The following is a 17,316-nucleotide window of genomic DNA, read 5'->3' on the forward strand; positions in this document are numbered from 1 at the left end:
GGCCTCTCCCTTCCTTGACTTCATCCAGTCCCGCTCCACCCACATGTAGCTGAGTGCCCAATGTTGGGGTCTCTGCTGGGCACCAGGGATCTGAGAGAAGTAAGGCCAAAGGCACCTGTGTGGTAGAGGGAGGAAGGCATATAAAAATGAGGGTGAGCCAGAAGTGAGCATCCACACAGGGAAGCCAGAGTAGCCCTCGCTGGTCATGACTAAAGAAAGCCTGGGCAGCAACGAAAACCCAGTGTGGCCAATGAATAAATTAAACTAAAAATGGGTGTGAGAGAAATTTGTCCGCGGTGGGATGTCAACCAGAAGGAGAGTACAGGCTTGGGGGGCAGAGGCGCCTTGGCCAGGGTGGGGCCAGGGCTTCTAGAAACGTGCCGGCCCCTCCTTCCAGGACTGACTTCAGGCAGAGGGAGCAGGCAAGCCATTCGGTATCACAGTAATCCAAGTCTGTGCCCCAACCGGTAATGCTGGGTCAGGCAGGAGACTGAGAATCACTGGAAGAGGTAGGGAGGGACCTGGCTGGGTGGGTTCAAGGGCTTTCTCCCCGAGGTTTTTAAGCAGGTTAGGAATTTCAGGAAGATCACGCTGCAGCAATGTGGTGGATGGACTAAATAAGTGTGAGCTTAGGTACATGGCATCACACTCAGAAGAAAAGAATTCCATCTCAGCCATCCATCGGGGCCTGAGCTGTAATGGGAGGTGTGGGGATGGAGAGGACACGACAGGAATGGGGACACCGAGGGGGTGAATTGACACAGAGTGGCACTGATATCAAGGTTGGGAAGGAGCCAGCTTTCTGTTGGCCTCCCGAGGACCCTGGCTCCCCCCCACTGCCCGGGCCTCAGAGGAGACTGGGCTGAGCAGAGGAAGGCGGAGACTTCAGATCCAGTGGAGTCAACCGTGAAGCCCTCTGGGCTGGGCAGTCTCCTCCTCCCTCCAGGGAAGGCACTGGGCCAGGGAAACTCACTAAAGAAAGTATTTGGGAGCAGGGCTGCTAGAGGATGGCTTCCCTCCAGGGATGCAGATGGTCAGTTCCCAGGCCTCCCCGCAATGAGAAAGCATCTCTCACCCCAGAAGCAGCATTTCTCAGTGAGCCAGATGGCATTCCACCTTTGTTGACTTTCTAGGGGTGTAAAGCTGAAGGGTAAACCCAGGAATATTTTGCAGTAGAGGAGGAGACAGGATCATGCTCCACCTTGACTCATACACGGATGTTCCCCAATGTCATCGCTTGGAAACTGTTCAAATATGAGCACTGATTCTCCCTCAAAAGGTGAAGGAAGCACAGAAAAACCCACCTGGGGGCCATCCCATTTCCTCTGCCCCTCCTTTTGTCATTTTCAGAATAATTCATTCCAGGGGTTTTTCACATTCTTGGGATGCAGTGAATTTCCATTTCTTGAAGTGGGAGCTTTAGATATAGGCAGAGGTCCTCCCTGTCACCTGATAAAAGAGAAATTCATTTATTTATTCTTGATTCACTTTTTTGGCAGGAAGCATGAAAACACAGGTGTTCTGATAAATTTCAGGATTTCTTTTAAAGAGATATGAAGAACTCTTTATCAGTTCAAATGTTTTCAAATGCAGATAAAAGAGACCCCAAACTCCAATGTCTTAAGTAATAAAGGAATTTATTGGCTGACATAATCAGAAATGAGAGATGGGGCGGGCTTCAGGGCTGGTTGATTCAGGGGCTAGGGTTGATTCCATTACTCTGCTCAGCTTTGAAGTGTTGGGTAAGGTGACCATGGAGAAAACGAGAGTAAGCCAGGCATTCAGGCAGAAAAAGATTCATTATAGGAAGAAAGAAAAAAGTAACTGGCTTTAGAGAAAAACCAGTGCCCTCCCTTTACAGACAACCCTTCTTATACCTTACTGATGGGTCATTGTGCTCCAAAGGGAGGAGGCCTTAGTTTATCTTTAGCCTGCAGCTGGGGTCTTGTGGTCACGCAGTTGAAGGGGTCTCACAGTTGGGGGGTCACGTAGTCTTGAGAAACTGGCACCAGCAGGGAGAAACAGGATACTGCCTTCAGGGAAAACAGGTCACCCACCCGGGCAATGTGGCCACTGTGACTTCATCTCGTTTGTCAGGGCACCACAATGGGCCATATTTTAACTATATGGTATGAGCCCCTTGTGAGCCCTAACATTCCAGCCTTTTTGATATAGGGTACGGGCTGAAGGTCAGTCTTCTGTATCTGCTTTGCACTGGTTTTGTTAGGGGAAACACACTGATTGAAACCGCCCACCCTGGCCGGGCACCATTTGCATGAGTTGTTTTACAACAGGAGGTCCTGGTAAGGAACACGGAACCAATAAGCCTCCACCAACCGGAAGAGTTCAGGAAAGGTCAAAAGGAGACACCGCATTTCCAGCCTCCTCCCAGAATCCTTCTCCCTGGCATCCATCTTGGCTGAACAAGGTGTGCACCACCAGGAAGAACTCTGAGTCTGAATGATTGGCTAAAGACCAACCCTGGTTGGATTAGTTAGAGAGGCTGTGATAGTAGTTTAAAGAGGTCGTGAGCCCTGCAGTCCCTGTCCCAACCAGGAACTGATAAAAGAGAAATCCAACCAGGTCAACCAGGAAACTAATCCCATCACCATAAAACCCGAGGCTGCAAGCCATGTGGCAGAGCTGTTCTCCTGGGTTCCCTTACCCTACTGCTCTCCACCCGGGCGCCCTTTCCCAATAAAATCTCTTGCTTTGTCAGCTCATGTGTCTCCTTGGACAATTCATTTCCAAGTGTTAGACAAGAGCCTAGTTTCAGACCCTGGAAGGGGTCCCCCTTCCTGCAAAAGTTTGGGGTGTTGTCATGGGGTAAGATAAGAATAGGCTGGAATGTGGGTTAAGGGAAGTCAGAGTGGGCTCAAAGCGTGTGATAATTGAAGCAAGTTAGAAGTAGCTCATGAACAGTCTGGCTGGTGAAGGCTCATAGGCAGTCCTGGAGAAAAAAAGACACATTAGACAGGGACCGAAAGGCAGAATAAGAGTTAATATGAGAAGGGGGCCCATGGTAAAGGTAAGACCCATGGCATCCAATCCCAATTGCTTAGCCAGTTTTCCCATAATTTACTAAGATGTTGATGTATTCTTGAGGCCCTATTTGTCAGATTCCTTGCTGCCTGTTTTGCAACACCCTACTTATTGAACTGTGGTGTTGGAGAAGACTCTTGAGAGTCCCTTGGACTTCAAGGAGATCCAACCAGTCCATCCTAAAGGAGATCAGTCCTGGGTGTTTATTGGAAGGACTGATGCTGAAGCTGAAACTCCAATACTTTGGCCACCTCATGCGAAGAGCTGACTCATTGAAAAAGACCCTCATGCTGGGAGGGATTGGGGGCAGGGGGAGAAGGGGACAACAGAGGATGAGATGGCTGGATGGGATCACCGACTTGATGGACATGAGTTTGGGTAAACTCTGGGAGTTGGTGATGGACAGGGAAGCCTGGCATGCTGCGATTTATGGGGTTGCAAAGAATCAGACACGATTGAGTGGCTGAACTGAGCTGAACTGACTTATTGGCATAGAAGCAACAGGCTTCGTCTATGAAAAGACAAAGGCCTCCTTTTTCTGCTGTGAGAAGGTCTAATCCCCTTCTGGTTTGAAGGACCACAGCTGTCAGGGAATCTAGTTGGCCCTGAAGAGTGATAAGGTCAGCAGCTACTTCTAGGCTCTCAGTAAGATCCTTAGAGAGGCTGTGATAGTAGTTTAAAGAGGTCATGAGCCCTGCAGTCCCTGTTTCAATTCCCACTGGTCTTCCTACGCATATCAATAAGAGAATGAATTGAATTGTTTGTTTGGTTCAGTTGTGGATTAGTGTGATAGGGAAGGTTTGGTTGTTAGGAGGAATAGAGATGTATCAAGTGAGATCAGGGTTATTGAAAGGGGCTGAAGAGATATGGGAAAAATGAGGCATCAAGTCTTCTAATGTCTCATTGCAAGTGTGACTTGGAGGTTCAGAAAAATTAGGGATGAGGGTGGTGGGGTTGAGTAGAGCAGCATTCAAAAGAGAACTCGGGAGATTCTAGGAGGGTGACATGAATTAGTTGGATACGAGAAGGTGATAGAAGAGCCATGGTCTTGTGTGAGAGTTAAGTCCTTAAGGTCATGTTGTGAGCAAATGACTGTGGGTGTCCCCAAAGTAAGTTTTTTGCTTTCTTGAGTGAGAAGTGTAGCTGCGGCCAGAGCATGCACGCAGGCTGGCCATCCCTGTATGGTGGTATCCAGTTGTTTTGACAGATAAGCAGTGGGGGCAAAGGAAAGGCCCTGCATCTGTCCTAAGACTCCTAGGGCAATTGTATGTCTCTCAGTAGTGTAGAGTATAAAAGGGCAAGAAAGATCAGGCAGTGTTAAAGCTGGGGCTGACAGAATAGCTCGTTTTAGAGCATTAAAGGCTGAACAGGTGTTTGACTTAGGCTCAAGAGTCTCCGAAAGATCCCCCTGGGTTGTGCTAGGAGGGCAAAACTGGGGATCCAGAGGTGTAGATACCCAGCCAAGCCCCCAAAGGACAGAATTTCCATTTTTGATGTAGGGAGTGATTAGGGCAGATATAAGGGGCTTTCTATCAGTAGTTATATGTCTCTTTGTTGGTGACAGGAGAACTCCAAGATAGGTGACCTCAGGAAGGGGAAGTGGAGGGGATACTTGATAACCCCAATCAGCTAGGAAGTTGAGGAGTTGTATGTCACTGACAGTGTATGAGTGAGGGGCTACAAAGGAGAAGATCATTTACGTATTGGAGGATAGAGCTTGGGGCAAGATTGAGGGAGGTTAAGTCTGAGGCCAGGCTTGGCCAAAGAAATGAAGACTATCACGGAATGCTTGGGGAAGGACAGTCCAGGTTAATTGCTGGGAGCGATGACTGTCTGGATCAGTCCAGGTAAAAGCGAAAAGATCTTGAGGGTCTGGGTGTAAAGGGATGGTGAAAAGTGCATCCTTGAGGTCCAGGACGATGCAATAGTTGGTAGAAGGAGAAATAAGGGAAAGAAGAGTATAGGGATTTGGGACTACTTGGTCAATGGGGACAATAGCAGCACTAATAAGTCTCAAGTCTTGCACCAGGCAGTAGGAGCCATTTGGCTTTTTAACAGAAGGATAGGCATGTTACAAGGAGAGTGAGTAGGGCACAAGCAGCAGCTTAGAGATGATGGGCTTAATCCCTGTTGATGTATTTGGGAAATAGGGTATTGAGGTTGGTTGGGAAACTTTGTTGGATCTTTTAGACGAATATAAACGGGAGTATGGTGGGAAGCGATGGAGGGGTTATCAGTATCCCAATCTGTAGGGTTTATGGAGAAGGAGGGTAACGGGGGAGGCGAGGAAATAGTAGGTTTGAGGAGCAGTAGCCAGGCCAGGTCAGGGAGAAAGATCTGGAATAGTGAGGAAAGCCTTGAATTTGGAGAGTAGATCCCTTCCAAGGATTAGAGTGGGGCATTTTGGGAGTATGAGGAAAAAAAATGAGAGAATGGGGTATTTTGAAGTGTGCAAGGCAGAGGTTTGGTAATCTGTGGTGTAGACACTAAACATCAACCCCCACAACAGAGATCTGAGAGGCTTTTTCTGGAATAAGCTGGCATGGCAGAATAGGTGGCCCCCGTGTTGATAAGAAAAGAAATCTGCTTACCTGCCATTGTGAGAGTCACCCTGGGCTCCATAGAGGTGATGAGAGTTGGGGCCTGGGGCCCTGGGCATCTTTGGTCTTCAGTGGTGAGTCCAAGGCTAAGCAGAGCTGGGTCCAAGGACTCCTCCTTTGGACCGGGAGGCAATGTCTGGTCCCTAGAGGCGGATGAGGGCAGTCTACCTTCCAATGTTCCTTTATGCCATAATTAGGACTTGGACCCAGAGGGGGCCTGGGCTTTGGGCATGAGCAGGCCCAGTGCCCTTCTTTACCACACTTGTAACAGGGCCTAGATGATTTCTTTTCTCTGTCAGAGGATTGAGGTTTGGAGCCATGTAGGGCAGTGGCTGAGGCCTGATATCTTTGAGCATTTTCTAGTTTTGCCTGTTCTTCCAAGTTATTGAAAATTTTAAAAGCCAAATTTAAAAGATCTCGTTGAGAGGTTCCAGGGCCTTCCTCTGCCTTTTTCAGCTCTCTTTGAATGTCTGGGGATGATTGGGAAATAAAATGTGTCAGTTTAGTCAGTCAGGTCAGTCGCTCAGTCATGTCCGACTCTGTGACCCCATGGACTGCAGCACGCCTGGCCTCCCTGTCCATCACCAAATTCCGGAGTTTACTCAGATTCATGTCCATCGAGTTGGTGATGCCATCAATGGCTATTAAGGACAATAGTACCTTCTGTTGAAGTTGGATCTAATTTTGTATATTTTTTCAGGGCTTCTGTTAATCTAGCTAGAAATTATGCTGGATTTTCACCTGGTCTTTGAGTTATTTCTCTGAATTTATCAAAGTTAACAGCTTTATGTCCTGCTTTTTGGAGGCCTGCAATAAGGCAAGTCACCATATGATTATGGTCTGTTCACCCCGGACGCCCTGCCTGGTAGTCCCAGTTAGGGTCATCCCTGGGAGTGGCAGCTGAGCCTACAGGATTAGTATCATCAGTTTGATGCACTTCATGGGCATGAGCTCAAGAAGCTTGCTAGACTCATTCTTTTTCTTCTGGGAGGAGAATAGAGGAGAGTAAAACGTAAACATCATGCCAGGTCAAGTCATAAGACTGGGTGAGGTATTTAAATTCTTTTAAATAAGTGTCAGGGTCACAGGAAAAACAGCCAAGACATTTTTCGATTTGAGATAAATCAGAGAGGGAGAATGGGATGGAAAGCGAGAAGGGGACATGTACCCAAACAATGCCTTCTGTACCAGCCACCTCTTGCACGGGAAGAAAGGGAGTGAGAAGGGATTCAGAGTCCTATTTCTTTAAGGCCGTGCAGCCAGGATTGAGGAGGGGATTTAGAGAGGTCGGGATGGGGACTTGAGACTCTGGTCATAGAAAGTGGAGGTGGAGCTGAAATCCCAGAGCCCCTTTCGGAAATAGGGGTGGGGGAGGTTCAGAAGGCAAGAGGAGAGGGGGAACATGGAACCGGATCTGCTACGATAGGATTAGAGGGGATAGGAGATGCACTGTGGTCAGAAGGGTCAAAAGAAGAGGAGGGAAAATCCCAACAAGGATCAGGAAATATAGTTTAGGGGGATGTGGCCCAGAATGGGCTAAAAGTATCTGAGAAGTGGAACAGGAAGTACAGAGAGAGGGCCAAGGGCAGAAAGTGAAGAAAGCCTGAACAGAAGGGATCTGTGACCACTTGCATTGTGGCGGCAGAAGTTACTGAGGTCCCATAAAGTACTGTAATTGAGAGTTCCTTTTTCTGGCCACTGGGACTTATTTTCCAGTCAATATTGTGGCCATACAGTGTGAGAGTAATAAGTAAGTCTCTTTGGCTTTGTTTCTCCTTGAAAACCCAAGGTTTATAAATTTCGGAGAAGGCAGCCTAAAGGGGTAGATTTTGTAGATTCAGTTCAGTTTAGCTCAGTTCAGTCGCTCAGTCGTGTCTGACTTTTTGTGACCCCATGGAGTGCAGCACACCAGGCCTCCCTGTCCATCACCAACTCCCAGAGTTTACTCAAACTCATGTCCACTGAGTCAGTGATGCCATCCAACCATCTCATCTTCTGTCGTCCCCTTCTCCTCCCACCTTCAGTCTTTCCCAGCATCAGGGTCTTTTCCAATGAATCAGTTCTTTGAATCAGGTGGCCAAAGTACTGGGGTTTCAGCTTCAACATCAGTCTTTCCAATGAATAGTCAGGACTGATTTCCTTTAGGATGGACTGGTTGGATCTCCTTGCAGTCCAAGGGACTCTCAGGAGTCTTGTCCAACACCACAGTTCAAAAACATCAGTTCTTCAGCTCTCGGTTTTCTTTACAGTCCAACTCTCACATCCATACATGACTACTGAAAACACCATAGCTTTGTAGGTTGGGACTGAGAAATTCCTGTTACAATCGAAAGGGAAGGAGGGCAAACCAGGGTGAGTGAAAAACGAGAAGAAAGTTCGGAAGGAAAGGCATCCCCATTCTCACAGCCTTCTCAGACAGTGACAGGGTCTACCTTGAAATGGATATCCCTTATTTCAAAGTGAGACCAGAGCCCAAGGGCCATGGGGATCCTCCACCTAGTGCTAGGGCTTCAAAAACCAGACCAGAGAAAGAGGATCCGAGAGAGCCAAATTCACCCACCCATGCAGCCAATGAAATTTGAACCAGGGTGTGGATGTCAGTCCAGCAAGGCAAGTGGAGAATCCCATCCCGGGGGCTCGTCCCAGCTTCTCAATGAGGCCCAAGGGAGTGGGCTCAGGAGAGGAGCCCACCTAGCCATGGTGGGTCTTCCCTCCTGAGTTTTGGCACCAGGAATGCAAGGCGAATGCAAAGAAAAAGCAAGTAAGCCAGGCATTCAGGCAGAGAAAGATTCATTATAGGAAGAAAGAAAGAAAGTAACTGGCTTTAGAGAAAAACCAGTGCCCTCCTTTTACAGACAACCTTTCTTATACTTATTGGTGGGTAATTGTGCCTTGAAGGGAGGGGGCCTTAGTTTATCTTTAGCCCGCAGCTGGGGTCTTATGGTCACGCAGTTGAAGGGGTCTCACAGTTGGGGAGGTCACATAGTCTTGAGAAACGGGCACCAGCAGGGAGAAACAGGATACTGCCTTCAGGGAAAACAGGTCGCCCACCCGGGCAATGTGGCCACTGTGACTTCATCACTTGTTTGTCAGGGCACCACAATGGGCCATATTTTAACTATATGCTATGAGCCTCTTGTGAGCCCTAACATTTTGCCTTCAACCTCACATGGCTGCTGTCTTTCCATGCCTTGCACTCAGATGCCATAGTGTCCTGAGGAAGAAGAGACTGTCTTTCTATGGGGGTCTCTCCTGGGCAAGGAGATGCCTCCTGGCCCCACCTCTGCAGACTTTTACTCACTTCCCATTGGCCCAACTTTGGTCTCAGGCCCATGACTGAGCTGGTCACTGCAAAGAAAATGGGATGGTACACACACCAGCCAGGCATCCCTGAAACTCTGTTGTTGTCTTGCTCTGAAGCACATGACTTCACCAAGGAAGCAGTGGAGGCATGAACCAAGCCAGAAATCTACAAGGAAAGAGGGTCATGGGAGCTGCAGAGACAACAAACCATGTCCTCGGCAGACCGGGAGACTTTATTTCTGAGTTAAACAATGAATCCATGAGGTGATATTTGAGAAATGGCTCTGCCACACAGATATCACACAGAATTAAAGATGGTACAGGATTATCAGTAGAATAAGAAGAAAAAGTAAACTGCACCAAACAAGACAAACACAAAGCTCATAATTCACAACGATCCAGGCTCTGAGTCGGAAGACTGTCTTGAAGGCCCAGTTTCTCTTGGCTTTTTTCAGGTCTTGCTTTTGCTTTGCAACCTGCAGCCGTACCTTGTCCAGGTAGCGCCTCTGACCTTCTCCATGGGCGCCACCCCCCATCTGCTGGAGCCTCTGTGCATCAAAGAAGAGCTCATTGGTGAGGAAGGCTCCCTGGTGCTCCCGCTCCAGCCCCTCAATCACGGCCATCAGCTCGGCCAGCTGCTCTCTCTGCTCATCCGCGGAGGCCCGGTTGTTGAAGGCGCAGTATCTCGACCCGCACTTCCGGACCAGGCTCCTCAGCCTGAGGTTGTCTGTGTTTGCCACGTACTCATCCAAGGATCCACCCTCTAAGTCTTCCTTGTGGGTGAACAAGATGACCATGTGTCTCTCGGCTCCTACCCCAAAGACCTCCTTCACCCTGGTCACGGCCACCACATCCTGCTCGGTGAAGCGCCCCAGCTGGGTCACCAGCAGCAGCACGTGGGGCCCTGGCACCGACAGCAGGTAACAGCCTCCGATATTCTCATACACCTCTTGATCCTGGGCCCCGGCCTCGAAGATGGGGGGCGTGTCCACCACCAGGATGGTCCTCCCATTCCACATGCCTGTTGCCCTCTGACACTTCCTGGTCACCGACTGGGCCCCCAGCTTGGACTCAAACACGGGCTGGCAGAGGATGCTGTTCCCAGTGGCACTTCTCCCACTGCCTGTTTTCCCTACCAGGATGATCCTCAATGTAGATGATCCTGGATTTAAGCTCTCTCCTCCTCCACCTGTCAGAGCACATGAAAAGTTAATGTGCAATCTCTATGGACTGAATGTGTTCCCCCCAAGAAAAATTCATATGTGAAACACTGATCCTCAACATGATGGTCACTGGTGGTCGGGTCTTTGGGAGGTGGTGAGGTCTATATGAGGGCATGAGGATGGAACTCCATAATGGAATTAGTGTCCTTCTAAGAAAGAAAGGACTATATTCATTAGAAGGACTGATGCTGAAACTGAGGCTCCAATATTTTGGCCACTTGATGCAAAGAGTCAACTCTTTGGAAAAGACCCAACTCATTGGAAAAGGCCCTGATGCTGGGAAACACTGAGGGCAGGAGGAGAAGGGGGCGACAGAGGATGAGATGGTTGAATGGCATCACTGACTCAATGGATGTGAGTTTGAGCAAACTCTGGGAGATGGTGAAGAACAGGGAACCCTATCCAGGTCAGGCATGCTGCAGTCCTTGGGGTCGCAAAGAGTCGGACACCATTTAGCGACTGAACAACAACAAAGAAAAGAAAGAGACTACTCTCTCTCCATCAGATGTGGACACAGTAACCAGGAAGTGGCTTCTCCCCAGACACCAAATCCCCCACATCTTGACCTTGGACCTCCCAAGCTCCAGAACAGTCAGAAATAAATATTTCTTGATTACCACCCAGTCTCTGCTATTTGTTTTATCAGTTTTAACTGACAAAAAGAGTAATACATGCCTTTTGAGGAAGAAGAGAACAAAAGAAAAAAAGGAAAAGATCTCAAAGGACTAGCACATCTGGATCAATTTGGCCATCACACCCTCAATTCTCACCTTGGGCCTGGGCTCAGAGTAAATATTCTTACATAGAGAAAAAGGGAGTTCACACAGGGCTGGTAGAATAAATCACCCAGGATGGCCAAAGTCTTTAGGATTGATCCTTCCAGGATGCTGGACTTTTCCAACCTTTCCAGAACCTTCTCCCTATTCAGTTCCCACCCAGAAGTCTTTCTGATGCTCCGAGCTTCCTACAACCACTGAATTAAATATTTGCCCCATACTTTCAGCTCCTCCTATCCCTGTCTGGTCTCTGTTTTATCACATGGCTGGGTTTTCTATGAAAAAAACATATACTCACTAAGGAGAGTATGACAGCAAATAGCCTAGTAAGTTCCGTTTCCTGGGGAAATGCATTTTCTTTGTCTTCAGGTGTCTTTAGTCTTGTACCTTGCACTCCAGGTGGGAAGTTGCCTGCCCCAGTGCTGAGCCCATGGCCCCCCAGTGTCATGAAGGGCTCCTCCAGACCTTACCTGTGGTGCAGCTGTCTCCTCCACCCTGCCGAAGCCCTTCCATTTTGTTCTAGGGAGAGAACAGGCAAGGATTGTTCAGACAAGTTGGATGTGACATCCAGCACAGAACACCACATTGTATAGACAAGGAGACTGAAGGGGGAAAAAACTACTACTGAAGGTCAACATAATCTAATGGATGAGCTGAGACTAAAACCAAAGTCTGCTGACCCTCAGCCACTCTTGGCACTAGACTGAGGCTCCTAGTGAAGAGTATATAGGCAGTCCCAACATAAGGGCACTGACACGTGGTTTCCCACCACCGGTATTTAGTTACTGACAAGATGCACTGAAAAACGTGCTGTCCACCCAGAAGACCATTGCCTGGCATCCTGGTCATTTCCTGGCATCCTGGCTCTCTCCCTTGAGGGTCTCAGTCCTGTCCTGAGTTCCAAACTCAAGATTGCCTGCAAAGTTTCTCCCTTTGGTAAATTCACAAAAGAAGCTCTTGCCTAAGTTCTTCCATGGTGATGGTGGTGTAGAGGGTCACCAATCATCCCAGTTTGCCCTAGACAGAGAGGATCCCCTGATCAAAGGAGTGTCAGTGTTGAAACTGGGGGAGTCTCAGGCAAACTGGGACGAGTTGGTCATGGCAGAAGTAAGAGATGGTCATGAGTCCAGGTGGGTAAGAGGGTGGACCATACATCCAGTAAACGGAGGGAACACCTGATTTGTTAGGTTCAGACCAGTTGTTATGGTACCAAAGATCTATGCTTCTATGTTCTCAGCTCAAACAGTCCTGACCAGTAACTCCCTCAGGGCCATCTCTCTCCTGCCCACTCTCCTTCTTTCGCCTTCCCCCATATGCCTTTTTCTTGATCTTTCTCCTTTTTCCCACCTCCTACTTCTTGTGCTCAGCGAGGGGGTCCATTGAGGCCCCACCTAAGGATGACTACTCAAGCTTCATTACTGGGAAAGTTCTTCACAACCCTTTCCAAAACTACTTCAGGACCTTGCTGTGTGCAAACTTTTATTTTCTAAAGCTCAAGGAGTTAATGCTAAAGAATGAATCTCTAATTGTGGAATTTCAGCATCTAGGACAGATGAACCAAAAATAATAATAATAATAACGTTTTGGAATAAGTGAATTTCCTCCACCATCCGTGGGATCACACCATATAGAATATTATCTAACCATCTGTGAAATTGGCTGCAATGATTACCTTTGAAGGAAAAATAATTTAATAAATAAATTATTTTCATTTGAAGGTCAACATTCAGCTTCTGTCAGTTTCCTGATAACATTTTGTAATTCGTTCTAATGGTATTGTATTTTTCAAACCAAAAGACAGTTCTGCCTCAAGACTTCATTGTCACCTCCTGCCTGAGTTTCCAGCCTGCCAGTCTGCCCACAAATTTCAGACCTACCATCCCCCATAATTGTGTGAGCCAATTCCTTCAAATAAATTTCTTCATACATATATCATATTGGTTCGGTTTTTCTAGAGAAAACTGATACATCAGTTCAGCTAACTCTCTCTGTTGAAACTTGGAAAAGGAACAAATCTGAAAATAATTCTCATTTTGGCTGGATCTTTTCAAGGAGGATTTTTAAATATATTGCATAGGGGTGACAAATGGGAGAACCGGGGTTTTTTTTTAGGTATCAGCTTGTTTTCTGTGCTGATGATCTTGAAACCAAGATGCTCTATTTTCTCACGTATTGCCCTTGGGTCATCTTGAATGGTGGTCTCCAGAGAGGACCACTGAGGAGGGGCTCCCGAGCAGCTGAGAGTACCACACAGGTACCAGGTAAGTGACTAGAGTGATGAGGGGCAGAGAAAGTGATGCTGAAAGAGCTGCAGAAAGGGGAACTGGAGGGGAGGAGGCTAGAGATGATACACCTGGACTCATAGAGAAATCAAATGACACTGTCCACATCTTTTAAATATAAAGAAACTGCGGCTTCAGGGGGTAGATAATACAGCAATGACATGAAGCTGCCTTCACCCAGGACTGGTGTTGAAGGGATATCAGAGAGAGATGGCAACTCCTTCATTGTGTCTCCTGGCCCATTTAGAATGCAGGCAGGACCAGAGAATGCCACCTGCCCTGCGTGCTGGAAGAGACTGGTCCCCTTGGGCTGCCCCTAAGTCCCTTGGGAACAGGTCAAGCAGAGCTACTCACATGATATATGTGACTAAGCAACTGGTAGCCAGCCATCTCTTCCAAGAATGAGAGGCTTAAATTGCTGCTCTCTTTGAGCCTAGCCTGAGCAGAAAGAGAAGTTAAAAAAAAAAGGTGGGGAGAGTGGGGGGGGGGCCTTCTCAAGAACCATCTTTCTCAACTACTTTTTGAAGATTTATTTCTTCTCTCTAGTTTAGTGCAAATGGCCACACCTCTGGAGAGAAGGCTGCCAACATGTCCCAGCTGCACCTCTCCCCTGCTCTGTCCCCTGAAGACCCCTGTGCCCATCAGTCCCCTCCCAAGATCACTATCATCATGCTTCCTCCTGCCAACAACCCAGCTCCCTCATTTTAAAGCCATCATCCCTTCATTCATCCATTTAAGTGCTACACAACTGAGCAACTTCACTTTCACTTTCACTTTCATGCATTGGAGAAGTAAATGGCAACCCACTCCAGTGTTCTTGCCTGGAGAATCCCAGGGACAGGGGAGCCTGGTGGGCTGCCCATCTATGGGGTCGCACAGAGTCAGACACCACTGAAGTGACCTAGCAGCAGCAGCAGCAGCAAACACTTCTCTTCCTACACTTGGAAGACAGCTGGACCAGTTTAGATAACAGCTCCTTCTGGAGACTGGGAAAGAAGGTGATTCCTTCTACCATGCTTGGATAGCCCCACTTGCCACCACGTTTCCACTGGGCAGAGCTGAAAGGAGCACATGGGGACAGCAAAGATAGAGGCACCCTTGCAAAAATTGTGAAACTGATTCAGTTTCAGGAAAATACTGAAACTGGCCTGAAATGGACCAAAACCTGGGCAGATTATCTTGAAGTGAAGTGGCTCAGTCGTGTCCAACTCTTTGCGACCCCGGACTGTAGCCTACCAGGCTCCTCAATCCATGGAATTCTCCAGGCAATAATACTGGAGTGGGTTGCCATTTCCTTCTCCAGGGGATCTTCCCGACCCAGGGATCGAACCTGGGTCTCCCGTGTTACAGGCAGACGCTTTACCGTCTGAGCCACCAGGGAAGCCAGATTATCTTACTCTTTGTCAAAAGCATTCAGAATCTCCCCCTACTGGCCCCATAAGAGAGTGTTGGAGAGGGTGACACGCTGATTCGGAATCACAGACTAGGTAGCATGACGAGACACTGTTACCATCACAGGGAGCCAAGCAGGATAATCCTCCAGAATAATGCCCTCATGACCCCATTCTGGTTAATGAGGGAGATAAATCATTTTTTAAACAGCAAGTTGTATTTCTTTCTCAGAAACAAAGCACATGCTTTACCTGAGCAGATCGTCTTGAATCCTGTCCCTAAAAATTCCTCCCCTCTTGAAAATAGAAATTTTCCTTCCAGTTAAGCAGTGCATGCAACAGAAACAAGCAACACATAGTTGGGGAGTTTGTGATGGACAGATACCCACTGTTAGGTTTTAAATGGATAGCTGACAAGGATCTACAATAGAGTCCATGGAACTCGGTTCAGTGTCGTGTGGTAGCCTGGATGGGAGGGGAGTTTGGGGGAGAATGGATACATGTGATTGTATGACTGGGTCTCTACACTGTTCACCTGAAACTGTCACAACATTGTTTGTTAATTGTCTATACCCTAATACAAAGTAAGAAAGTTAAAAAGTAAATAAATAAAAGTTAGCTACCAACATTTTAAAGATAAGGGATTTCACCTTTAAAAATCTGAATTTATGTGGTTACCAGTGGGAAAACTCTGGAGATGGATGGTGGTGTGGGGGGAGGAAAAAATTGGGAGATTGGATTGACATGTACATATGTATATATAGCAAATGAGGGCCTAATGTATATGGCACAGGGAACTCAACTCAATACTCTGTAATGAACTATATGGGAAAAAAATCTAAAAAAGTGGATATATGTATAGCTGATTCATTTTGCTGTATAGCAGAAACTAACACAATATTGTAAAGCAACTATACTCCAATAAAAAAAAATTTTTACATCCAAAAAAAAAAGAGAGCGAGAGAGAGAGAAGCAACAGACATCAAGTTAGATTAAAATCGCAAGGCAATTTTTCAGCCCGTTTTTCAAAGGATATCCTATGACTTGAGGGAGCAGGTCAGACCCTCCTCCTAGCAATGTGCAGAAAATTCTATAGGTCCCGGTGGCTCAGACAGTAAAGAGTCTGACTCCAGTGCAGGAGACCAGGTTCCCTGGTTGGGGAAGATCCCCTTGAGAAGGGAATCACCACCCACTCCAGTATCCTTGCCTGGAGAATCCCATGGACAGAGGAGCCTGGTGGGCTACAGTCTATGGGATCGCAAAAAGCCAGACATGACTGAGCAACTAACACAGACATGCACGCAGCAGCCACTAGGTGCATATGTGAAAATTCTTTTGCACAAACACAAGACATAAGCAAGCTAGTATCACCAGAGGGCTACTGTCTGAGCTCATTATGTTCTATATTTTATGTTCTGAAAAGTATAGACTTCCCTATGGCTCAGTGGGTAAAGAATCTGCCTGCAACATAAGAAATACAGGAGACACAAGTTTGATCCCTGGGTTGGGAAGATCCCCTAGAGAAGGAAATGGCAACCCACTCCAGCATTCTTGCCACTATTACGCTAGTCCGATGGATTGATAGAATCATTTCTGAAAAGTATAGTACCAGTAATATTTTCTCTTGCAGTAAATTTGGGGATTTAGGCTACGTAATTCCTGGTGCTAATAATTTTGAAATAATGAAACTGAGGCTTTGAAAGATCAAGTGTGCAGGCTGACCCAGACTGTTACTGGGAGAACCACGTTGAGAGGGAAGGAGGGGGAAAGAGAGAGAGAGACTAACAAAGCCTGTTGTTACCTGCTAGATGCTGCAGAGTTCTGCAGGTTCTCAGACAGTCTTGCTGCAGTCTTCCTTCCTCTCCAGGCAGCCTCTTTCTTTGGTTTCTCGTCTCATCACAAAAACACAAGGTCAGTGGACGATGAAAAATCCTGGCCACCAATCCTTTCTGCCACAGACAAAGACCAGTCCTCCAGGGTAGGCAAAGAACAACGTGTGGGTTTCCTCACCCAGCCATCCTTGGAGAATGATTCAAATGACCTCAAAGGCAGAGACACCAGAGGAAGAGGGTTTTTTTTGGTTTTTTTTTTTTTTGCTTTGGTTTTGTTTTCTTTTTAATAACATGCCATTTCCTTCTCCCCACCACATCTCTATAAGGCTTTTGTGCAGAACAAGGTCTCCACGTGAGTTAGTCTGGAGACCCAGGGGAGCCAATGAACATCTGGGGCACAGCTGCACCCCAAACCAAGCATTTGCCACCTTTCACTGGCCTAAAGTGGACCACCAGGCATCTCCTCACATCCAGCATTTACCTCTTCTGCACAGATAGCTTCTTATATGTAACTCCAGACGGCAGCGAAGGCTGATCTCAAGCAGGCATCTTGCTTGCGATCCTCTGGGGATCTGGTCCTCTTGTTTCTCGTCAAATGCCCTGCCCTCAGGCTAGTCATGTTTTGACTTGCGTGCTGCTCAGTTGTCTCAGTCATATCTGAGTCTTTGCGACTCCATGGACTGTACCCACCAGGCTCCTCTGTCCATGAGATTCTCCAGCCGAGACTACTGAACTGGGTTGCCATGCCCTCCTCCAGGGGATCTTCCCCACCCAGGGATAGAACCCATGTCTCTTATGTCTCCTGCATTGTCAGGCAGTCTCTTTCCCACTAGCACCACCTGGGAAGCAAGGCATGTGCTCATGCAA

General features: G+C 47.5%; 1 protein-coding gene across 1 annotated transcript; it reads right to left on the reverse strand.

Moving 5' to 3' along the window:
* Positions 1–9,157: 9,157 nt before the first annotated feature.
* LOC138439632 (GTPase IMAP family member 5-like) lies at positions 9,158–17,023 on the reverse strand. Its single transcript, XM_069588710.1, has 3 exons — positions 16,419–17,023; positions 11,415–11,463; positions 9,158–10,134 (listed from the first exon to the last, which is right to left on the reverse strand). The coding sequence occupies exons 2-3, from the start codon at positions 11,455–11,457 to the stop codon at positions 9,254–9,256; spliced, it is 924 nt and encodes a 307-aa protein (XP_069444811.1). The 5' UTR covers positions 11,458–11,463; positions 16,419–17,023; the 3' UTR covers positions 9,158–9,253.
* Between the last annotated feature and the right edge of the window lie 293 nt (positions 17,024–17,316).

Source organism: Ovis canadensis, chromosome 4 (genome assembly GCF_042477335.2).
Source record: "Ovis canadensis isolate MfBH-ARS-UI-01 breed Bighorn chromosome 4, ARS-UI_OviCan_v2, whole genome shotgun sequence".
Classification (NCBI taxonomy): domain Eukaryota; kingdom Metazoa; phylum Chordata; class Mammalia; order Artiodactyla; family Bovidae; genus Ovis; species Ovis canadensis.